Here is an 18,695-nt window from a genome sequence, read left to right on the forward strand (position 1 = left end):
AAACCCAGTTCTCAGTCGAGAATGGAGCTCTACCTACAGCATGTTCCAATGCTGGAATGGCTAGCAGTAGTTTACCTTAGCTGAGGGAGCACAAGCCCAGCTCTCAATGAGAGGGGTGTAAGAAAAAGACGTCGAAGATCTTGATGAAGAATAACTTTTATTACAGAATAGTAGTGACAAAGTACAGGCAGCACTTCGGATTCAGCAGAGTCAGAATGAACCCCGAACATGCTAAGCTCAATAATTTTATACTGTATTACATTCATCTTCCCGCTCAACATGTAAATTAAGTTTCGTTTTAAATGTAAATTGCGGATGACAATGAAAGTGATAGCCTTCCGTTCCCACATCTTCGGTGGACTCAAGTGGGAACAACCAAATGTTAAGGTGATAAGATTAAACAGAATCCATAGCAGTTATTTCATGTACCCTTTTGGTCAGCAGATGGTTCTTGACGGCCTGCTGCTGCTCCCACGCTATAAGTGACAAATTATCGCTCCGGAGGTACTATTTACATATGATTAAGATCGGAAAGAACTATCTATATGATAATTAAGCTCTTTGTAGAGAAAGGAGCATAGTTTAATACACAATTTGGAGTGGAAGCTGGGTCGAGGCAGACTATAATTTCTTACAGGGGGCTCGACCTACAGCACGATTGAGAATCAGAAGAGTAAGCAGACTGCAAGCTAGCCAAACACTCAGCGCATCAGAGAGGCAGAGGAAGGGCCTAATTCACCTGATGTTGCTGGTTCCAGGTGCTCTGGAAAACAGAGACCTCAACTTCACATGAGAGAACTCCGAATTCAGAGAAATAGTGTTCTCATTCCAGGTAACCCTTTGATAAAAGGGGAGAACTGCTCAACACTACCACGAGAACAGCCCATGGAGCGAGGAATCCAACTCTTCAGAGATAATTAAATGCTCGAAAGAAAGCACCATGCTCACAATAACCCTCAATGGTGAGGGGAGCGATGCTTCCAGAGTGTGTCGAAAGAGACACACTAGATGAGTGGAGCCCAAGGTACCGGGGTCTAAACCAACTGCCGTGGCCTGATGATCAAGATGGCTCCCGCAGAAGCCTGTGATCTGGCCGCATGATCCAGGAAGTATGAAGCCGAAAACCCGGCTTATTGTACCGTCTGGACATATATCGACGAGTGAGATAAACACTGCAAGTCGAGCACCCGGTTTCTGAATCCAGCAGAGGGGGTGCTCACCGAGGACCTACCATAGAAAGGGACAGAAACACACAGGTCCCGGGAAACACTGCAAAGGAAGCTAGCAGAAGGGTTATACACCCCCGAAGGAAATGAGTGGATACTGAGGTTTCACTCTGATCCAGACAAAAGCGCTGAAGCCCTGTCTGGATCACATCCCTTAGGTCTTTTACCTACAGTACCTTCCTTTGACCCGCGATTCTTCCTACCCCTACCCACGGGCGGGGGAGGAGCGCGAGCCGCGACACTAGCCTTCTGAGCCAGTCTCTGATCCTCAAACGGGCGGGGGAGGAGCGTGAGCTGCGACACTAGCCTTCTGTGCCCGTCTCTGATCCTCAAATCGAGACGGGTCAGGACCCCTGGGTTGTTCGGGCTCAGACCTGGACCTCCTTTATCCAGGTCTTTCAGCATGTCAGCCTGATATGCTTGGAGCATCACCATCGTGTGCAATGAAGCGACAGCCCGACCTGTTGCTGCTGCGCATGCCCTGGCATTAGAGCGAGATGTCAAGGAGGAAGTCTTAAAAGAGGACATCTCACCCATAGAGAGATAGCTGGCCAGCGTCTCTCTATAGGGGCATCTTCTCATAACCGCTTCCGCGCATCGTCTCGATGTTGGCATAACTCGTATGCTGGAATCAATGGATGCGTGAGGAAAAAACGGCCTCTTCCATTCCTTCTCAATCTCTGTATGGAAAACAGGAAGAAAGGAAGGCTCACCTGTGCTGGAGGGTTATGGCCAGAAAAAATAACTTTCATCAAGATGACCTTGCGGCATCACTTTCTTCGCCCGCTTCACGGCAAGTAAAGCCTCGCAATCCATAACTTTCAAAAGCTCATCATACGCAGGGCAGGAGGATTGGGAAGGCTCAGCCTCAGCTTCTTTGCTTCTTTCAGACATTCCTGCTTTTGCTGGGCCGAACCCAGCAGAGCACTGGTCCCTGGATCAGACAATGTTAATGAAATAACATCATCCTCCAGCGGCTCACTCTCGTAGGGCAGGAGGATTGGGAAGGCTCAGCCTCAGCTTCTTTACCCTCCTCAGACATTCCTGCTTTTGCTGGGCCGAACCCAGCAGAGCACTGGTCCCTGGATCAGACAATGTTAATGAAATAACATCATCCTCCAGCGGCTCACTCTCGTCCACAGCCGACGATCGCAAGAGGGAAACCCCTCTTCAAACTCATCGGCCAGATCCACCTGCGATCCCAACGAGCTCATTCTCCTCCGTGCCTCAGCAGCAGCGGGACCTGAATCACGGAAAGCAGATGGCTGCCCGTCTTTCCTCGAAAAGAAAGACAAACGAGAGCGGAGCTTTTTCATTGGAAAAACGCTCGCAGTGCACGCCGATTGCCCCCTAGGAGGCGTTCCCCATAGAGACCCCTAGAGGACGCAGTTCGAAGTTCCCATGAAAGGGAACTTCGTGAGGTAACTGATTGCGCTGGTTCGTACACGGATAATGACTGATAAAACTGTTTTAAATAGCGGAAAATTACAGTGGATACTGTAACATTTGTTAAATTTACTTTAAAAAATACCTTGAAGACTCAAATGCAGCCAAGTTTGTGATTCCAAATCGCGCCCGCGATCATACACGTGTGACGTGCGGATGTCAATGCAGGAGAGGTGTGTCTGACGCCGGGCTACATTTACACTGCTGCCGCGGGTTATTATTCAAGTTAGCAGTTCTAAATACAAATAAATAAGCGCTAACAGCACATGACATTGTGAAAATAGGGGGATATTTTAACAGTTAGCGAAACATATACAGAAAAAATATAACTGTTACCGGATTAACCTGGCTGCTAGACCCTCTGCTTTGCAGCACAGTTAATGATATGCTAAGGATAGGATCCCTTGATGCGATTGGTTATTGAATTTTGTGACGTAGCAAAAAAAAGGCAGTTTCAAACCGCGTTTCTGTGACTGCCTTTGGGAAACTACAGAGAAATTACTCAGCAATGGTGTTGATAAATGGATTGCCACATGGTTTGTCCAAAAGCATATTAAAAACACCACATAGACAAATAAACAACATAAAAAAACTTGATTTTCACCACAGGTGAACTTTAAGACGATCATATGCTCTCGCGGGCCACATAAAATTGAGTTTGACACATGTTCTAGAATAAAATATGTGCTTTTTTGATTACATACAAAGATTTTATCTTATATGGTACCTGGCTGACAGTATCAGACAACACTAAAAATAAAACTGAAAATGTACTAGTAATTTTCTGCCAGTACATTATCCTTATGGACATTTCTGTTAAACCGAAAACACAATGCAACAAAGTGCAACAGCTGAAAAAAAATGTTTTATACTAATAATAAATACAGGAAATTCCTTCCCTTTTTTAATACAGAGAATCATGTAAATTGTACCAAGCGGTCTGTGAAGATTACAGGGGCTTTATTTTAACCAACATCAATGGAGGAAAACAAACAACAACAAAAAAGTGAGAATTTTGAGTTTAGCTTAGAAGAAAATCAGTAAAGATTTCATTATAATGGATTTTGAATTTTAACTAGACTGAACTGGTCTTGACTTTGAATTGGTCATGGACATAGCCTACTGCAATTGCTAAACAACCTGCAAATTTCAACCAAACTTAGAAGCATAGGCATTCTCAAAATGACAACCTCCAATCTTTTTCTACCCTTTTCACTCTTTTATTGACAGAAACAGTGTAAAAATGACAGTAAATGACAGAATGATGAGGGGGAAAGGGCTCCACGACTCATCCCCAACACAAGCACTGCAGCTTCCCAGGCTGCTACAATAGTTGCTGTATTTGGCAAAGTTTGTAAGATACGTGGCATCAAATCTTAGACACTTAGGGGCCATTCACACAGAACGTGTTTTTCCATTACACTGCTCATTGTTTTTCTATGTAAACTCCCTACACTGTTGTTGTGTTTCAGGTAGCGATATGAAGACAGGCCACAGCAGTTGAACGGGTCACATAACTCATTTAATAACAATTCTTAACACACATACATCTCGTCTCTCACTCTACTTCTTTTTCTCCCTTTCCTCTCTCCCCCACTCATCCTAATCGTTTCGCATCAGAGTATTGCTTCATTCTATTCTGATGAATCGACACTCGCTGTCGAACTTCCCTGTCCAGTGTGTTCTTGGAATGATGTGTAAACACAGTGAGTTTGGTCCTCATTTTTCTACCGTACAACAGTTCAAATGGTGAAACACCAGTCATTGCATGTGGGGTAGAACGATAGGTCTGCAAAAAGTCCAAGACAGCCTGTTTCCACGCTCGCTTCTGAAGAATGGCCATTTGCACACAGTCTTTAAGAACCTTATTGAATCTTTCCACAGCCCCATTAGCTGCAGGATGGTACACGGACGTCTTGATGTGTGTGATATTCCGTTCATCCAAGAAAGCAGTAAAGACTGAAGAGGTAAGTTGCGGTCCATTATCAGTTACCAGACATTCTGGGAGTCCATGTCTGCTGAAAACAGAATTCAGGAATCCAATGAGTACAGATCTCGTAATGGAAGGCGTAAATGCCACCTCTGGCCATTTTGAGTAATAGTCTGTCAGAGTAATAGCGTATCTACAGTCATAAGTAGCTGCCTCAAAGGGTCCTACTATGTCCAAACCCAACTTCAACCATGGAGCGTCAGGGAGAGGCACTGGCTGTAATGGAGAAGCAGTAGTCTTTGCAGTCCTGTCTGATTCTTGGCACAATGAACATGCTGCAATCTGAGTTTGAACCATAGCGTCCATTCCCGGGAAACCAATACAGCTCGCGCAACCGCTGTTTGGTCCTTACTATGCCCCGATGATTCTCATGTGCTAAAGTGACCATAGTTCTGCGCAGCGTCACTGGAACCACCAAACGGAACACAAGATTGTTGGTCACACAAAGTTCATGTCTAATTTTGAAGTACGGTTGCGATGGAGAACCCAGGGCTTTTGCTGAAGCTGGCCAACCCTTTTCAATCTGAGCACGCAGAGCAGACAGCTCAGAACAGGCCATAGAAGCAGACTCAAACTCCTTTGGAGTAACTGATGTAAGAGACATTGACAACAATGCAACTAGCTCAGGTTCTGTGTCTGAGTCCTTATCTGTGGTAGATGGCAAGGGCAATCTTGAAAGACAATCAGCTGTACAATTCAACGAACCTGCGTGATAAACCACATCATAATTAAAGCATAGCAGGCGCGCAGCCCATCTAGCTATGCGCATTCCAGCCCTGTCTGCTCCTTTAGTACAGAATAATGTTGTTAGCGCCTGGTGGTCAGTTCGCAGTGTAAACTTACGCCCCCACAGATAGGTCCTCCACTTTTCCACTGCCCACACGCATGCTAACGCCGTCATTGCATGTGGGGTAGAACGATAGGTCTGCAAAAAGTCCAAGACAGCTTGTTTCCATGGTCGCTTCTGAAGAATGGCCATTTGCACACAGTCTTTAAGAACCTTATTGAATCTTTCCACAGCCCCATTAGCTGCAGGATGGTACACGGACGTCTTGATGTGTGTGATATTCCGTTCATCCAAGAAAAGCAGTAAAGACTGAAGAGGTACGTTGCGGTCCATTATCAGTTACCAGACATTCTGGGTGTCCATGTCTGCTGAAAACAGAATTCAGGAATCCAATGAGTACAGATCTCGTAATGGAAGGCGTAAATGCCACCTCTGGCCATTTTGAGTAATAGTCTGTCAGAGTAATAGCGTATCTACAGTCATAAGCAGCTGTCTCAAAGGGTCCTACTATGTCCAAACCCAACTTCAACCATGGAGCGTCAGGGAGAGGCACTGGCTGTAATGGAGAAGCAGTAGTCTTTGCAGTCCTGTCTGATTCTTGGCACAACGAACATGCTGCAATCTGAGTTTGAACCATAGCGTCCATTCCGGGAAACCAATACAGCTCGCGCAACCGCTGTTTGGTCCTTACTATGCCCTGATGATTCTCATGTGCTAAAGTGACCATGGTTCTGCGCAGCGTCACTGGAACCACCAAACGTGAACCCCGGAACACAAGATTGTTGGTCACACAAAGTTCATGTCTCATTTTGAAGTACAGTTGCAATGGAGAACCCAGGGCTTTTGCTGAAGCTGGCCAACCCTTTTCAATCTGAGCACGCAGAGCAGACAGCTCAGAACAGGCCATAGAAGCAGACTCAAACTCCTTTGGAGTAACTGATGTAAGAGACATTGACAACAATGCAACTAGCTCAGGTTCTGTGTCTGAGTCCTTATCTGTGGTAGATGGCAAGGGCAATCTTGAAAGACAATCAGCTGTACAATTCAACGAACCTGCGTGATAAACCACATCATAATTAAAGCATAGCAGGCGCGCAGCCCATCTAGCTATGCGCATTCCAGCCCTGTCTGCTCCTTTAGTACAGAATAATGTTGTTAGCGCCTGGTGGTCAGTTCACAGTGTAAACTTACGCCCCCACAGATAGGTCCTCCACTTTTCCACTGCCCACACGCATGCTAACGCCAATTTTCTCCACTGTAGCATACTTTCGCTCAGCCGGAGTTAAGGATCTGGAGGCGAAAGCGACTGTCCGCTCTGTGTTTTCTGGATGAATTTGAGTGAACACCGCACCCAGACCATGATCTGACACATCTGTAGATATAATGGATGGTAAGTCAGGATCATACAAAGCTAGTGCTGGACTTGCCACCAACAATTGCTTCACAGTGGAAAAGCATCTTTCTGCTTCCTCACTCCACTGGAATACTTCATCCTGGCGGAGACATGCGCGTAATGGTTCAACTACGGTAGCATAGTTGGGTATAAATTTATTATACCATGAGAGCATACCCAGGAATGAGCGTAGAGTTGGCGCATCTTTAGGAGCTGGGGCTTGTACAATTGCTTGTAAGTGCTCAGTATCTGGCTGAACTCCTTGTGCTGTAACCAAGTGTCCCAGAAAGCGCAAGCTCTTTTGCCGAAACTGACACTTTTGTTCGTTCAGCCGTAGACCAGCCTCCTTTAGTCTGTTCAACACTGTGTTCAGCACAGCGTCATGTTCCGCTTCTGTCCGTCCAAAGCAAATGATGTCATCAAGGTAGTTCTGTACGTTCGGTACCCCTTTAAGTATGCACTCCATCATCTTTTGGAATACTGACGGTGCTGAAGCCAAACCGTATGGTACCCTGCAAAAGCAAAACAGTCCTTCATGCGTGATAAATGCAGTTAAATCACAGCTCTCTGGATGTAAAGGCACTTGGTGATATGCACTTTCAAGATCGATTGTTGAGAAGATCGTAGCTCCAGCTAAAGCAGTCAATAATTCCTCCATATGAGGCAGGGGGTAACTGTCGATTATTACTGACTTATTTGGTTCTCTTAGGTCTACACACATTCTTATGTCACCAGTCTTTTTCATGGTGACCACAATTGGGGACACCCATGGAGATGCATCAATTGGCTCTATGACTCCTGCAGAAAGTAGTTTGTCCAACTCAGCGGACACAGCTTTTCTCACAGAAAATGGCAGGCGTCGTGATTTCTGTCGTACTGGAACGACTGAATCGGACACTTTGACTTTATGCATAAACCCTACAGCACAGAAAGTTGTAACACAGGTTCTGGCATGATTTTATCTCCTTTAATGCACAGTTTTAGAGCTGATATGAGGTCCATGCCCATTAACGCAGTTCCTTTGTTTACCACATAGAAATTCACTGAACATTTGCGGCAGTCTTTTACTACTGTTGCATGCAGGCAGCCGATCACATTAATTGGAGTACACGAGTAAGTGACTAAGCACGCTGCAGGTGGCTGTAGAGGTACTTCGCCTAAGTAATCATTATACATGCTCTTAGGCAGAACCGAAACAGAGGCGCCAGTATCAACGGTCAGTGAAACAGGCCTCTGAATTGCACCAGCTTCAACTTGAACAGTACATTGGAGTTTGGAACTTGCATCTTTATCTTGTAGTAACAGTAGCTTGTACTCAGGCATTAGCACTTCCTGCACTGTGTGAGTTTGTGTAGTTCTACAAACACGTGCAAAATGTCCTTTTTTCTTGCAATTTTTACAGGTTACCTTAGCTGCTGGACATTCTACTGCATTTGCGAGGTGTTTATCCGATCCGCAGCGAAAGCAGGTACGAGTGGCTGAAGTCACAGTCCGAATCGTTGTGAATAGAGCAGTCGAGCGTGCGTTAGTCGTTCTATTTTCAGATCCCCCAGCGCCACGTCCATGAACTTTTGCGTGTCGTTGCATACTCACAGTCTGTACAGAAAAGTTCTGTGTATTCGTTATTGCTTTAGCATGTTCTCCAGCAGATTCAACTTGTTGTGCAATTGTAACAGCATTGGCTAATGTTAATTTGTCCTGCAACAAAAGTCTCTCTCGGATACGCGGATTAGTGACGTTTTCCAGGAGCTGGTCACGAATCATATCGTCTGCATTTGTAAACTCACACGTGGATGAAAGTTCTCTCAGTGCAGCAACATACTGGATTATAGATTTACCAGCTTGTTGAATTATTTTTCGGAATGTGTGTCGCTCCATAACCACGTTCAACTTGGGTGTAAAATGAGCATGTAAAGCAGTAATTGCAGCGGACATTGTATCGCCCGTGTCAGGTAACGTGTAGAATATTCTCTGCCCCTCTGTACCCAGGCAGTGCAACAGTAGGGCTCTTTTCCTGGCTTCTGACCATTCCTGTCCTTGGACGTCGATCACTAGCAGGTAATTTTGAAACATCCTTTCCCATGTCTTGAAGGGAATCGTGGGATCACCCGGAGCAGGTAAGAAGTTAGGAAATGGTGCAGCCGATGCCATCTTTGCAGCAATCGTGGTCGCCTCGTCGCCAATATGTTGTGTTTCAGGTAGCGATATGAAGACAGGCCACAGCAGTTGAACGGGTCACATAACTCATTTAATAACAATTCTTAACACACATACATCTCGTCTCTCACTCTACTTCTTTTTCTCCCTTTACTCTCTCCCCCACTCGTCCTATCTCTCTCTTGTGGTCTTAGTAAGCATAACATTGAATAACAGGACACCACAACTGTGTTTGTACTGTGCGCTCACATTCTAAAAACGCGCCGGTAAAAATAAAAGAGGTTCAACTTTTCAAAAACGCACTTTCCCCACTGCCCGCGTCTCACATGATCTGTGTGAACTGTAAATGCTTCCATTTTCAGATTTACCTGCCCATCACATCAAAAAGCAAACATTATAGTCATTTTAAAATGTCAGTCAAACAACATCTTTTGGCCAGAATAAGATGTTTTGCGAATAATGAAACAATTTGTTTACCTAACCTTGGTTTAAGATGAAAGTGGAGAGTCATAATTTAACACAAGACACCAACACGACTATATCAACCAGTCATAAAGTAGAACTATAAAGCATACCTTACAGTAAATTACACGTGGTGGCCATAATTTTAAACATGACAGGAACAGTCATACATCAATTTGTTTAACAAAGCGATGGTTATTCAGACAGTCTTGGATAATACTCTAATGAATAGCTCAACACATTTTATATGAGCCAACATCCCTGATGAACAAATCAGCATATGTAGCTGCTCACCAGCATGTGTTGTGTTTTAGATGCTGGTCCCCACAATGAAATTCTAATATGCTGGTGTCCCAAACAGGGATTCTTATCTTGCTTAACCAGCAGACTTTCCTTGCATAAACCAGACTGGACCAGGATACAAACACTGGTCTAAGCTGGTGTTTTCAGCAGGGATAGACTCTGGAAATGTTCTTTATTCTTACATTAACAACTATACAAAACAGTGTACATGTGAGAGAGAGACACTCAGTGGCCGGGCACATAGCTCTGTACTGTGAGTGTGTTGTTGAGTTTCAGCGTGTGAGTAGACTGTGCCTGTGAGGTCAGGCTGTATGTTGAGTAAGACACAGCAGAGCCTAGCATCAGTCCCGCCATATATGATACAGTCATGGTGTTCCCTGTAAAAACAATATTGAAAAGAAAAATCACAAGAAAATTGTAATATATCAGTTGCTTCTCATAGACAAAAATGAGATTAAATGGTAAGCAAATGGAGAATTTTGTTTAAGTCTACTGCTTCCCAGCTAGAAAGAATTCAATAATGAGAAGTCTCCAACAATTTGCCAACAGTCAGCGATTTCGATGTCAACTCAAATAGCCTACTGCACATCAAATGTTTTAACAAATTAATAGAGCTATGCTATCCACATGAATTTAATCTCACTGTTTTTTTTTCAGTACTGGGATTCAGGGAACTGTAAATAAATTAATAATAATAAAAAATGTTATGTGTCAAGGAATTCTATTTTCAAGTTACACTTTTTTTTACTACACTATGTGTAACTGCCCTCTAGCTGTTGAAACGTAAAATAGTCAGTTGCTTGTGAAGGATGGGCTTCAGTGTGGATGGATCTGATGGTTTGAGACGTACACATCTACCCATAGTTACAGGTAATAAAATCGCAATGTCACATCAAAACTGCAAATATATTAATAATGAAAAAAGACAAATATTTTAATAATAATGTCTTGAGGCTACCACATCGCACAACACACGAGCTAATAGCCGGTCTCTTTACTCGTGCGTAAACACGCACGAATAACACCGGTATGCAATTTCACTCTAGGCTTAGGTTTATATGTGCATGAATTCTGTAGAATTTAGTAGTCAACATTTCTAAAAACCTATACAGTATAGGTATAGTATATAGTATAGTATAGTCTGTTTAAAACATTTCATATATTATGTATTGTATTAGCATACGTTCTGTGCAACCAAGTGACAGAAAAATGTGTCATGTACATGCTTTATATTGCATTAAATGTAGTAGTCATTTAGTTTTTTTGGTGATGAGAGATTTAAAAAAAGAAATATGTAAAACCCCAAACAGCTGATTTACATTTGAAACAGATTTTGTGGTGATTATGACAGAAAATATAAACACAATTACTGAAAATTATTAAAAAACAAAAAGCTACAAAGCTCACCAGAGCAACTGATGAACTCATAACAGGTGAAATATGAAAAGACCTTTAGGAAATATTAGGTATTTATTTCTAGTCTGAAGACAGGTGGTTTAAACTTTGATAAGCTGAATAATGCATCAAATGAAATGGTGTATTTCTATTTAGAACATTTCAGTGATCATCTCTAACTAATTTCAGAGTGGTAAATTTGATGTTTTTAAACTCAAATCTAAAAATTTGAAACTAAACAAATCTTTACTACAGTAATTCAACAACTGCATTCACATATTTTCTCAAAGCATATGTGATAACACTTACAGCCCTAAATCCCCTGAGTGACAAATGTTTTGTCATAATTGTAATCATGGACTTTCACAGACTTTTTCATTAAATGTTCCCTCCTGGTGGAATGACCTGCCCAAATCAATCCGAGCAGCTGAGTCCTTAACCATCTTCAAGAAACGACTAAAAACACATCTGTTCCACCTTTATTTGACCCTCTAACTCTAGCACTTTCTATTCTATTTTAATTCTACTTTATCTATATTTATCTTCTTTTTTATTTATTTATTTTTTATTTAAAAAAAAACAAACAAACACTAGCTTTCTATTTTTTCTATTCTATCTACTTGTTTTTCTTTGTGTGTGTGTGTGTGTGTATAATATATATATGTATGTGTATATATATATATATATATATGTATGTATGTGTGTGTATGTATATGTGTGTATATATATGTATATATATATATATATATATATATATATATATATACACACCTTGCTACATGTACTGCATTAGGCTAACCGAGACTTGTCATTTGCACTTATATATTGTTGCTCTTTTGTTAGATTTGACTGCTTCTATTGTCCTCATTTGTTAGTCGCTTTGGATAAAAGCTTATTAAATTTAAAGTTTAAAAATTACTAAATTAATTAATTAATAAAATAATTACTCATGCATCAGCCGTACTCACCTGCTACTTCTCGCTGCTGAAGTGGCACCTTGCCGGCCGCCTGTATCATTGGTACAGAGCCAAGGTAACCGTTACTGATTCCCAGCATCAAGGACAGGCCGCAGGGCCAGGCTGGGTGCGCTAGCAGGGGGCGCTGCACGGGCAACACGCACATCACAAACAGGGGCAGGAAGAGAACGCGCAAACACGAACACACCAGCAGCTGCACACCACCCCATTCATATGGACACGCTGCCAAGATCTAAAGAGAGAAATAAAGGACTTTGAACATTTGCCATTTTTAAATCATACTATATGCTTGTATATGACATCAAACAGCTTCATTTCACCTTGCCCACAAAGTCTGCCATGTTGAACAGAGCCATGGTGAGAATAGGCAGCCATTCTCCCAGTGTATCATTGCGTAACTCTGACTCCAAACCAGGGAACAGACACAGAGTGATGAAATATGTCACCAAAATTGAGAGCATATAGGTCCAGATCACCCGGGCAACAGCACACCTCTGTCCCAGCAGCTCTGTAAGAAAGTCATCATATGCTATGTCAAAAAACTTCAGTCCTAAAATTCCAATGTTAATTGAACTTAAAGCAACAGTTCACCAAAAATGAAAATTTGCTTACCTTCAGGACACCCAAGATGTAAATGATTTTGTTTCTTCATCAGAACAGATTTAGAGAAATTTAGCATTACATCACTTGCTCACCAATGGATCAATGCAGTGAATGGGTGCCGTCAGAATGAGAGTCCAAGCAGCTGATAAAAACATCACACAAGTAATCCACACAACCCCAATCCATCAATTAATGTCTTGTTAAGTGAAAAGCTGCAAGTTTATAAGAAACAATTCTATTATTGGGGCGTATTAACTTTAAACCGTCATCTCTATTTAGTCCATAATCCATTATAACATTTCCTCCTGTGAAAAAGTCCATGCCCTGTTGTCCTCTCACATCAAAATCCACTGACATATTTGATTAGAACTGATTTTGCTCGTAAACTGTGCTTGATCTGTGCATATTTCTCTCCTGATTCTATTCACTGGAGAAAGCTATATTATAGAGGACTCGTCAGTCTGAAGTTAAAAATGCCTTGATTGATTTGTTTTGTACAAACATGCAGCTTTTCACAAGATGTTAACTGATGGACTGGAGTGGTGTGAATTATTTGTGGATTATTGTGATGTTTTTATCAGCTGTTTGGACTCTCATTCTGATGGCACCCATTCACTGCAGAGAATCCATTTTTGCAAGTGATGAAATGCTGAATTTATCCATATTTTCTGATGAAGAAACAAACTCATATAAATCTTGGATGGCCTGAGGGTGAGTAAATTATCAGTACATTTTAATTTTTGTGTAAACTATAACTTTAATTTTTAGTATGTTCACTGAAGAGCTACAGGCGTTTGTGATTAAACCTATAGCTCACCCTTCACGCTCATCCAACTCCTTTTGGTGTCTGGTTTGAGCACATCAAATCTGACGTATATTCCGTCTCCATGGGAACCGTTACCCAGATTAACTGCATCAGCTTCGTCAACTGTCCCTGTCGCCACACCATCCTAATTTGTGGAAAAGCCACGAGTCAATGTCAATTTGATCTTTTGTCTCAAAATATGGTTGAGCCGTCTACTGCTTACAACAAATTTGGGGGAAATTAAACATTTTATATTGACATGGATCTATTTTCTTTGAAAACGTTTTAGAAATGAATAAAAAATATATTGATAATAAACATTTTACTTAGCTACCCTTGTTAAAAAGATATACATTTTAGCATTAAAAAAAGTACTTATTGTGGAAATAAAATGCTTAAAGGGACAGATCACACAAAAATAAAAAATTCTGCATTTTTCAATTATTCATTTACTATAGATGTGCTTTAGTAGTTCAGCAGATTTAGTCAACACGTGAAAATAAGTGTACTACTTTAAAGCATGATAAAACATAACGTTTTAAAATTTACTTTAAAGTAAAACTTTTAATTTGACATTATTACAAAGTGCACATTTTAAAAGTGTACTTACGTATGTTAAGAAACATAATAAAGTGTACTGGTTTTATTTAATTAATATATTTTCTCCAAATACAGTTTTTTTTTTGGAAATATACTTCTAAGATTTCAAATACACTACAAGTGCATAGTTAAGTATAATTAACTTCTTTTTGCTAAGGTTTCTCACAGTGCATTGTAGTGTTGCCCTGTGTCAGAAGTGTGCATACGTCCAAAAAGGCTATTTAGGTAGGGAGCCTATTAAGTTTTGAAAAACCTATTGCACTCATTTTGTTACTATGGTTAACTTAAATTTTCCTGCAATGTAAGAAGGAAAATAGTTAGCCACAGACCCATAGAAACCTTTTAAAACCTGTCAGTAACATATGGATAAAGAGCCCACACCCAAAAGTCAAGCGCAAACCATTATTTCGTGTGAAATTACCTCTTCCTCTGCGCTGCTGTCGTAATGTATCTGATAGCCACTGTGCTTTTTTGTCGTAACATTATTGATCTGTACTTTGAGCCAGCTGTGGCGAGCCCTGTCGGTGTGATAACGGACAAAGTGTGTCCGTCGTACCACCACGTGTAACAGAAAACAGAGCGTCTCTATTGAGACAGAGAGCAGGAAGAAGATGATGGTGTTGTTCTTCTCGTCTTCCACCAGCAGCTTTGTAAAAATGCGACTCAGAGAGACAATAACTCCTGCAGTGCCTGAAACAACCATAATTGACAGAAAAAACAACATCAACTGCAATACAAACAAACAATACATATGATGAATAAAAATTGGGTGAATTCATATTTTGGGACTAATTCATATTACCAAAAATATATAAATAAAATGCTCATTACTGTAATGTGAAAAATGTTTATATCATATCTATAATTTAATAATAAAATGTAATAGTAAAATAGAATTTTTTTAAGAATCTGCATTTGTTGTACTGCCTTTAATTTTCAAACAAAAATGAAAATTGGCCCTCTATTCATAATATTGCTTTCTCCAGTGAAAAAATTGTGTCATCTGAATCAGGAGAGAAATATGCATCGATCAAGCACTGTTTAGAAGTCAAAACAGTTCTAAACCAATATGTTATTGGATTTTGATGTGGAAAGACAACAGGGGATGGACTTTTACACCGGAGAAAGTGTTATTATGGATTATGGTATTTTGGTCAAAAGTGATGGTTTAAAGTTAAAATACCTTGATAGATTTGTTTCTTAAAAAAACACAAGATGTGCTTCACAAGATGTTAAAGGCACAATATGTAACTTTCGCCCGCTAGAGGGCACGTATTCAAAATAAACAAAGAGACAAAGGCGTAGTTTGATGAGGCTGTGACTGAGTGTGGAATCATGGGAGTTGTGGTCTTCATCCCCACAGCCGATGCAATCCGACGGGACTCGGGCAGAAATCATGTTCATGGATGAGCTAATGATTTATTAACGTAGCAGAATGAAGCAGGGTGAGGCTGAAAGCCATCGAAGTGAAACGAGGCCGCTGAACGAGCGCGACACACGGCTCGAAAGCAGAGGAGCTTTTATTATGCCACAGTCGACCGCTTCCGCTCCTTCCGGTCGTGCGTATGTGAGGGGAAAAGCAGCGCTAAATTTTCATTTTTGTGTGAACTATTCCTTTAATTATTATATTAATTACTATTACTAAATTACTGAGAATCTTTATTGATAACGATATGACTAAAAAAATGCATTACGGTAATGAGAATGGGGTACAATAATGTGAAGTAAATATTACATTTATTCTAATATAATGGTTATAATTTCAGTTATGTGGTGATGGAAGTTCAGCTCACTCTCTCCAGTCATCACGCCCTGTGTGTACCTCTTGGGTAGCATCCCAGTGTAACCATAGAAACTGGACTGCTGCACTGTAAAGGTCAAAAGGACAATGTTTACAGAACACAAAAGCACAATGTAGGCCGATGGAAAGAGCATGATTGCTTGTATATATTCACCTGTGCATCCAAATGCAACAATGGCAATTGCAGCCAGAGTAAGAGCATAGGACTGCTGAGTGTCAAACAGCTCCAACCAGACGTCAAATACACTCACAAACACCAAAGGTCCCAATGCAAATAGATATCCTATTCATGCAACACAGGATATTTAGTGATTTTGCAATTGAATAATAAGAATATGTGTGTGCGTATGCATAGAAAATGGTGCGAAAGAGCTTGTGAATTTTATTAATATTTTGAGGTGGTTTTTGCATGTTCTCACCCACACAGATGCGAGTGTTTAAGCTCAGTCTCTCCACGAGTGCGTTGTTCACAATGACAGCACTGAGAGCCACTAGAATATACGTCAAACTCATGTCGAACACAATAGAGGTGCCTGACAATGGAAGAGAAGTATTTTGACTGTGCAATGCATAGTTATCGCTTATCCACCTACAGCTCTGAGAATTTAATTTAGTCTTTCCTGTGATGTGCGACAGGTTGCATCACACCTATGAATTTGCGGTGGAGGTAGTCCACATCGGTGATGAAACTATTGTATGGCAGCAGAAAGCCGACACCAGCCAACAGCATGGCAAAGTAGATGCCATGGTAGCGATCATCAGGAATGGATTCCTCTGAGTCTGAAAATAAGACATGAGCTTATATGAATAGCAACCAGAATGACAGAGCAGCTAAGGCCTGTTATCTATACATAAAAATCAGCTCTTTTTTGCTGTGCATGATGGTGTCTTACACTAATGCAGGGTTTCCCAAAATAGGATTTGTAAACCCCAGGGGGTTTGTGACTTGACAAAAAAGCAAATAATTAAAATAAATTATTTTAAAATTCAAACAATGGAAATAAAAATTACCAAAAAATATTGAATACTTTTATTGTTTATTATAAATATTACAAACCAACATTGGAGAACCATGAATGTATGTGCTGTTGAATAATTGAAATATTCACTTAAAATCTCAGAGGAAACTTCAAGTATTGGATGGTAATGCATGTCAAAGGGGTTCGGCTGACAAAAATTTTGGAAATCCTCTGGAACTGAATTGAATTTTGGGAAATTCAAGCATCATATCCATATCCATATCAATGATAACCTCATGCATGCATCATATGCATAAATATATATGCACTGACTGCATTTTGTACATGCAATTTAATGCATTATTACGTATGTGCAATTTTTTTATGGCCCGGTTATTGCTTGATATAAGCTGTGTTGTACATATCTGTATCTCACCCTGAGCACTGTGAGGTTTTATCCTACCCGTCTTCTCCTCGTCTGGCAGCTGACTAAAGCTGAAATTCGTGATCACAGACTTCTCTCTACCCTGCCGATTCCTGCTCCACTCCTCGGAGTACATATCTGGAAAAATGACAGAATTCACACATGGGAAATTTCATGCTGTCAAGAGACAGATGAATTCATTGGGATTGTCATGTATCAGAATCAGAATCAAAATTAGCTTTATTCGCCAGGTGTGTGCAAACACACAAGGAATTTGTTGTGGGTTTTTTTTAAGGTGCTCCTGGTACATACATGCATACATACATACATACATACATACATATCTGACAGGAGAACAGAAAAAACAAAACAAACAAACAAAACATTTAAATAGTAAAAACTTAACAATAAATAATGTGTATGAATCTGGAACAGTAGATTTATGTACAGATTTGTGCATTATTTACTCTCTATATATATATATAACTGTATAAATAAAGAGAAATGCATATGTATTTACATGTATGCTTATAAAATAACAAATAATAACAAACATAAATAATCACATAATAAATTTGTGTGTATGTGTGCATATAGATGCTAGTATAGAGAGGACAAACGTTTTTTCTCTATCATATCTAAATAATTCATTCATGCTGCACATTATAATGTAGTGATATCTAAATTCACTTGAATATTGACATTAAAAATACACCTAACCAGAGAAATATTAACTGGAGTAAAAAGTGTGACAACTTGCCCCAGTATCTCCACAATGCTTATAGACCCAGGCTATAATGTGCAGGAAAATTCAGTTCTTTTGTTTTATGCAACCAAGCATTGCAGTGGTTCTATGTTTGTTCCTACACCTGTTTTCATCTGGGCATGGATGTGTTGTTTCTCTCCTACCAGTTGACTTTGGACGCGCGCGGTTTAATTTTACGGCATGTTATGAAACCCACTGAGTCAGTTAGTCTAGGTCAGTGTTTCCCAACCGGGGTGCCGTCTGTCGAGAGCAGGGGTGCCGTGTAAAAAATATTTTTTAATCTTTTTAAATTGCTAAAATGTTCAAAAAAGCAGCTATTATATAATATTAATATCTGATGTCGCCAATAATTAGAGATGCACTGAAATTCCGGCTGCCGAAAATTAGTCCACCACTCAGGATTCACTTTCATGTGGTGTGACTCTGTGTATTATCCCGCTCTGTGCGTGTGTGTGCCCTGCTCAGTCGCTCACGGCCCATGTGAGTGCCCACTCATATACCGTTCATGCTCATCGGAACAGCAAAGTCCACTCAAAAATCAAGCTGACAGGAAACATCTATGTACACTCTTAAAAATAAAGGTGCTTCACGATGCCATAGA

The 18,695-nt window shown here is 40.7% G+C and overlaps 1 protein-coding gene across 1 annotated transcript; it reads right to left on the bottom strand.

Annotated features, from left to right (window-relative positions):
- Nucleotides 1-9,041: 9,041 nt before the first annotated feature.
- Nucleotides 9,042-17,464, bottom strand: LOC107565581 (equilibrative nucleoside transporter 4-like). Its single transcript, XM_016250843.1, has 10 exons — nt 17,341-17,464; nt 16,594-16,725; nt 16,365-16,478; nt 16,100-16,228; nt 15,938-16,012; nt 14,566-14,834; nt 13,557-13,689; nt 12,457-12,644; nt 12,128-12,368; nt 9,042-10,141 (listed from the first exon to the last, which is right to left on the bottom strand). Exons 1-10 carry the CDS (start codon nt 17,462-17,464, stop codon nt 9,990-9,992), a joined length of 1,557 nt encoding a protein of 518 aa, XP_016106329.1. The 3' UTR covers nt 9,042-9,989.
- Nucleotides 17,465-18,695: the final 1,231 nt, after the last annotated feature.

This window comes from Sinocyclocheilus grahami, unplaced genomic scaffold, assembly GCF_001515645.1.
Source record: "Sinocyclocheilus grahami isolate Dianchi unplaced genomic scaffold, SAMN03320097.WGS_v1.1 scaffold25.1, whole genome shotgun sequence".
NCBI lineage: Eukaryota > Metazoa > Chordata > Actinopteri > Cypriniformes > Cyprinidae > Sinocyclocheilus > Sinocyclocheilus grahami.

Excerpts from the sequence above, each read along its gene's own strand:
- LOC107565581 (XM_016250843.1), bottom strand. The coding sequence starts at position 17,464 with ATGTACTCCGAGGAGTGGAGCAGGAATCGGCAGGGTAGAGAGAAGTCT. Across the intron at positions 16,013-16,099 it reads TGTTGCATTTGGATGCACAG|TGCAGCAGTCCAGTTTCTAT; the intron begins GTGAATATATAC and ends TGACCTTTACAG. Across the intron at positions 13,690-14,565 it reads ACAGCAGCGCAGAGGAAGAG|GATGGTGTGGCGACAGGGAC; the intron begins GTAATTTCACAC and ends TCCACAAATTAG.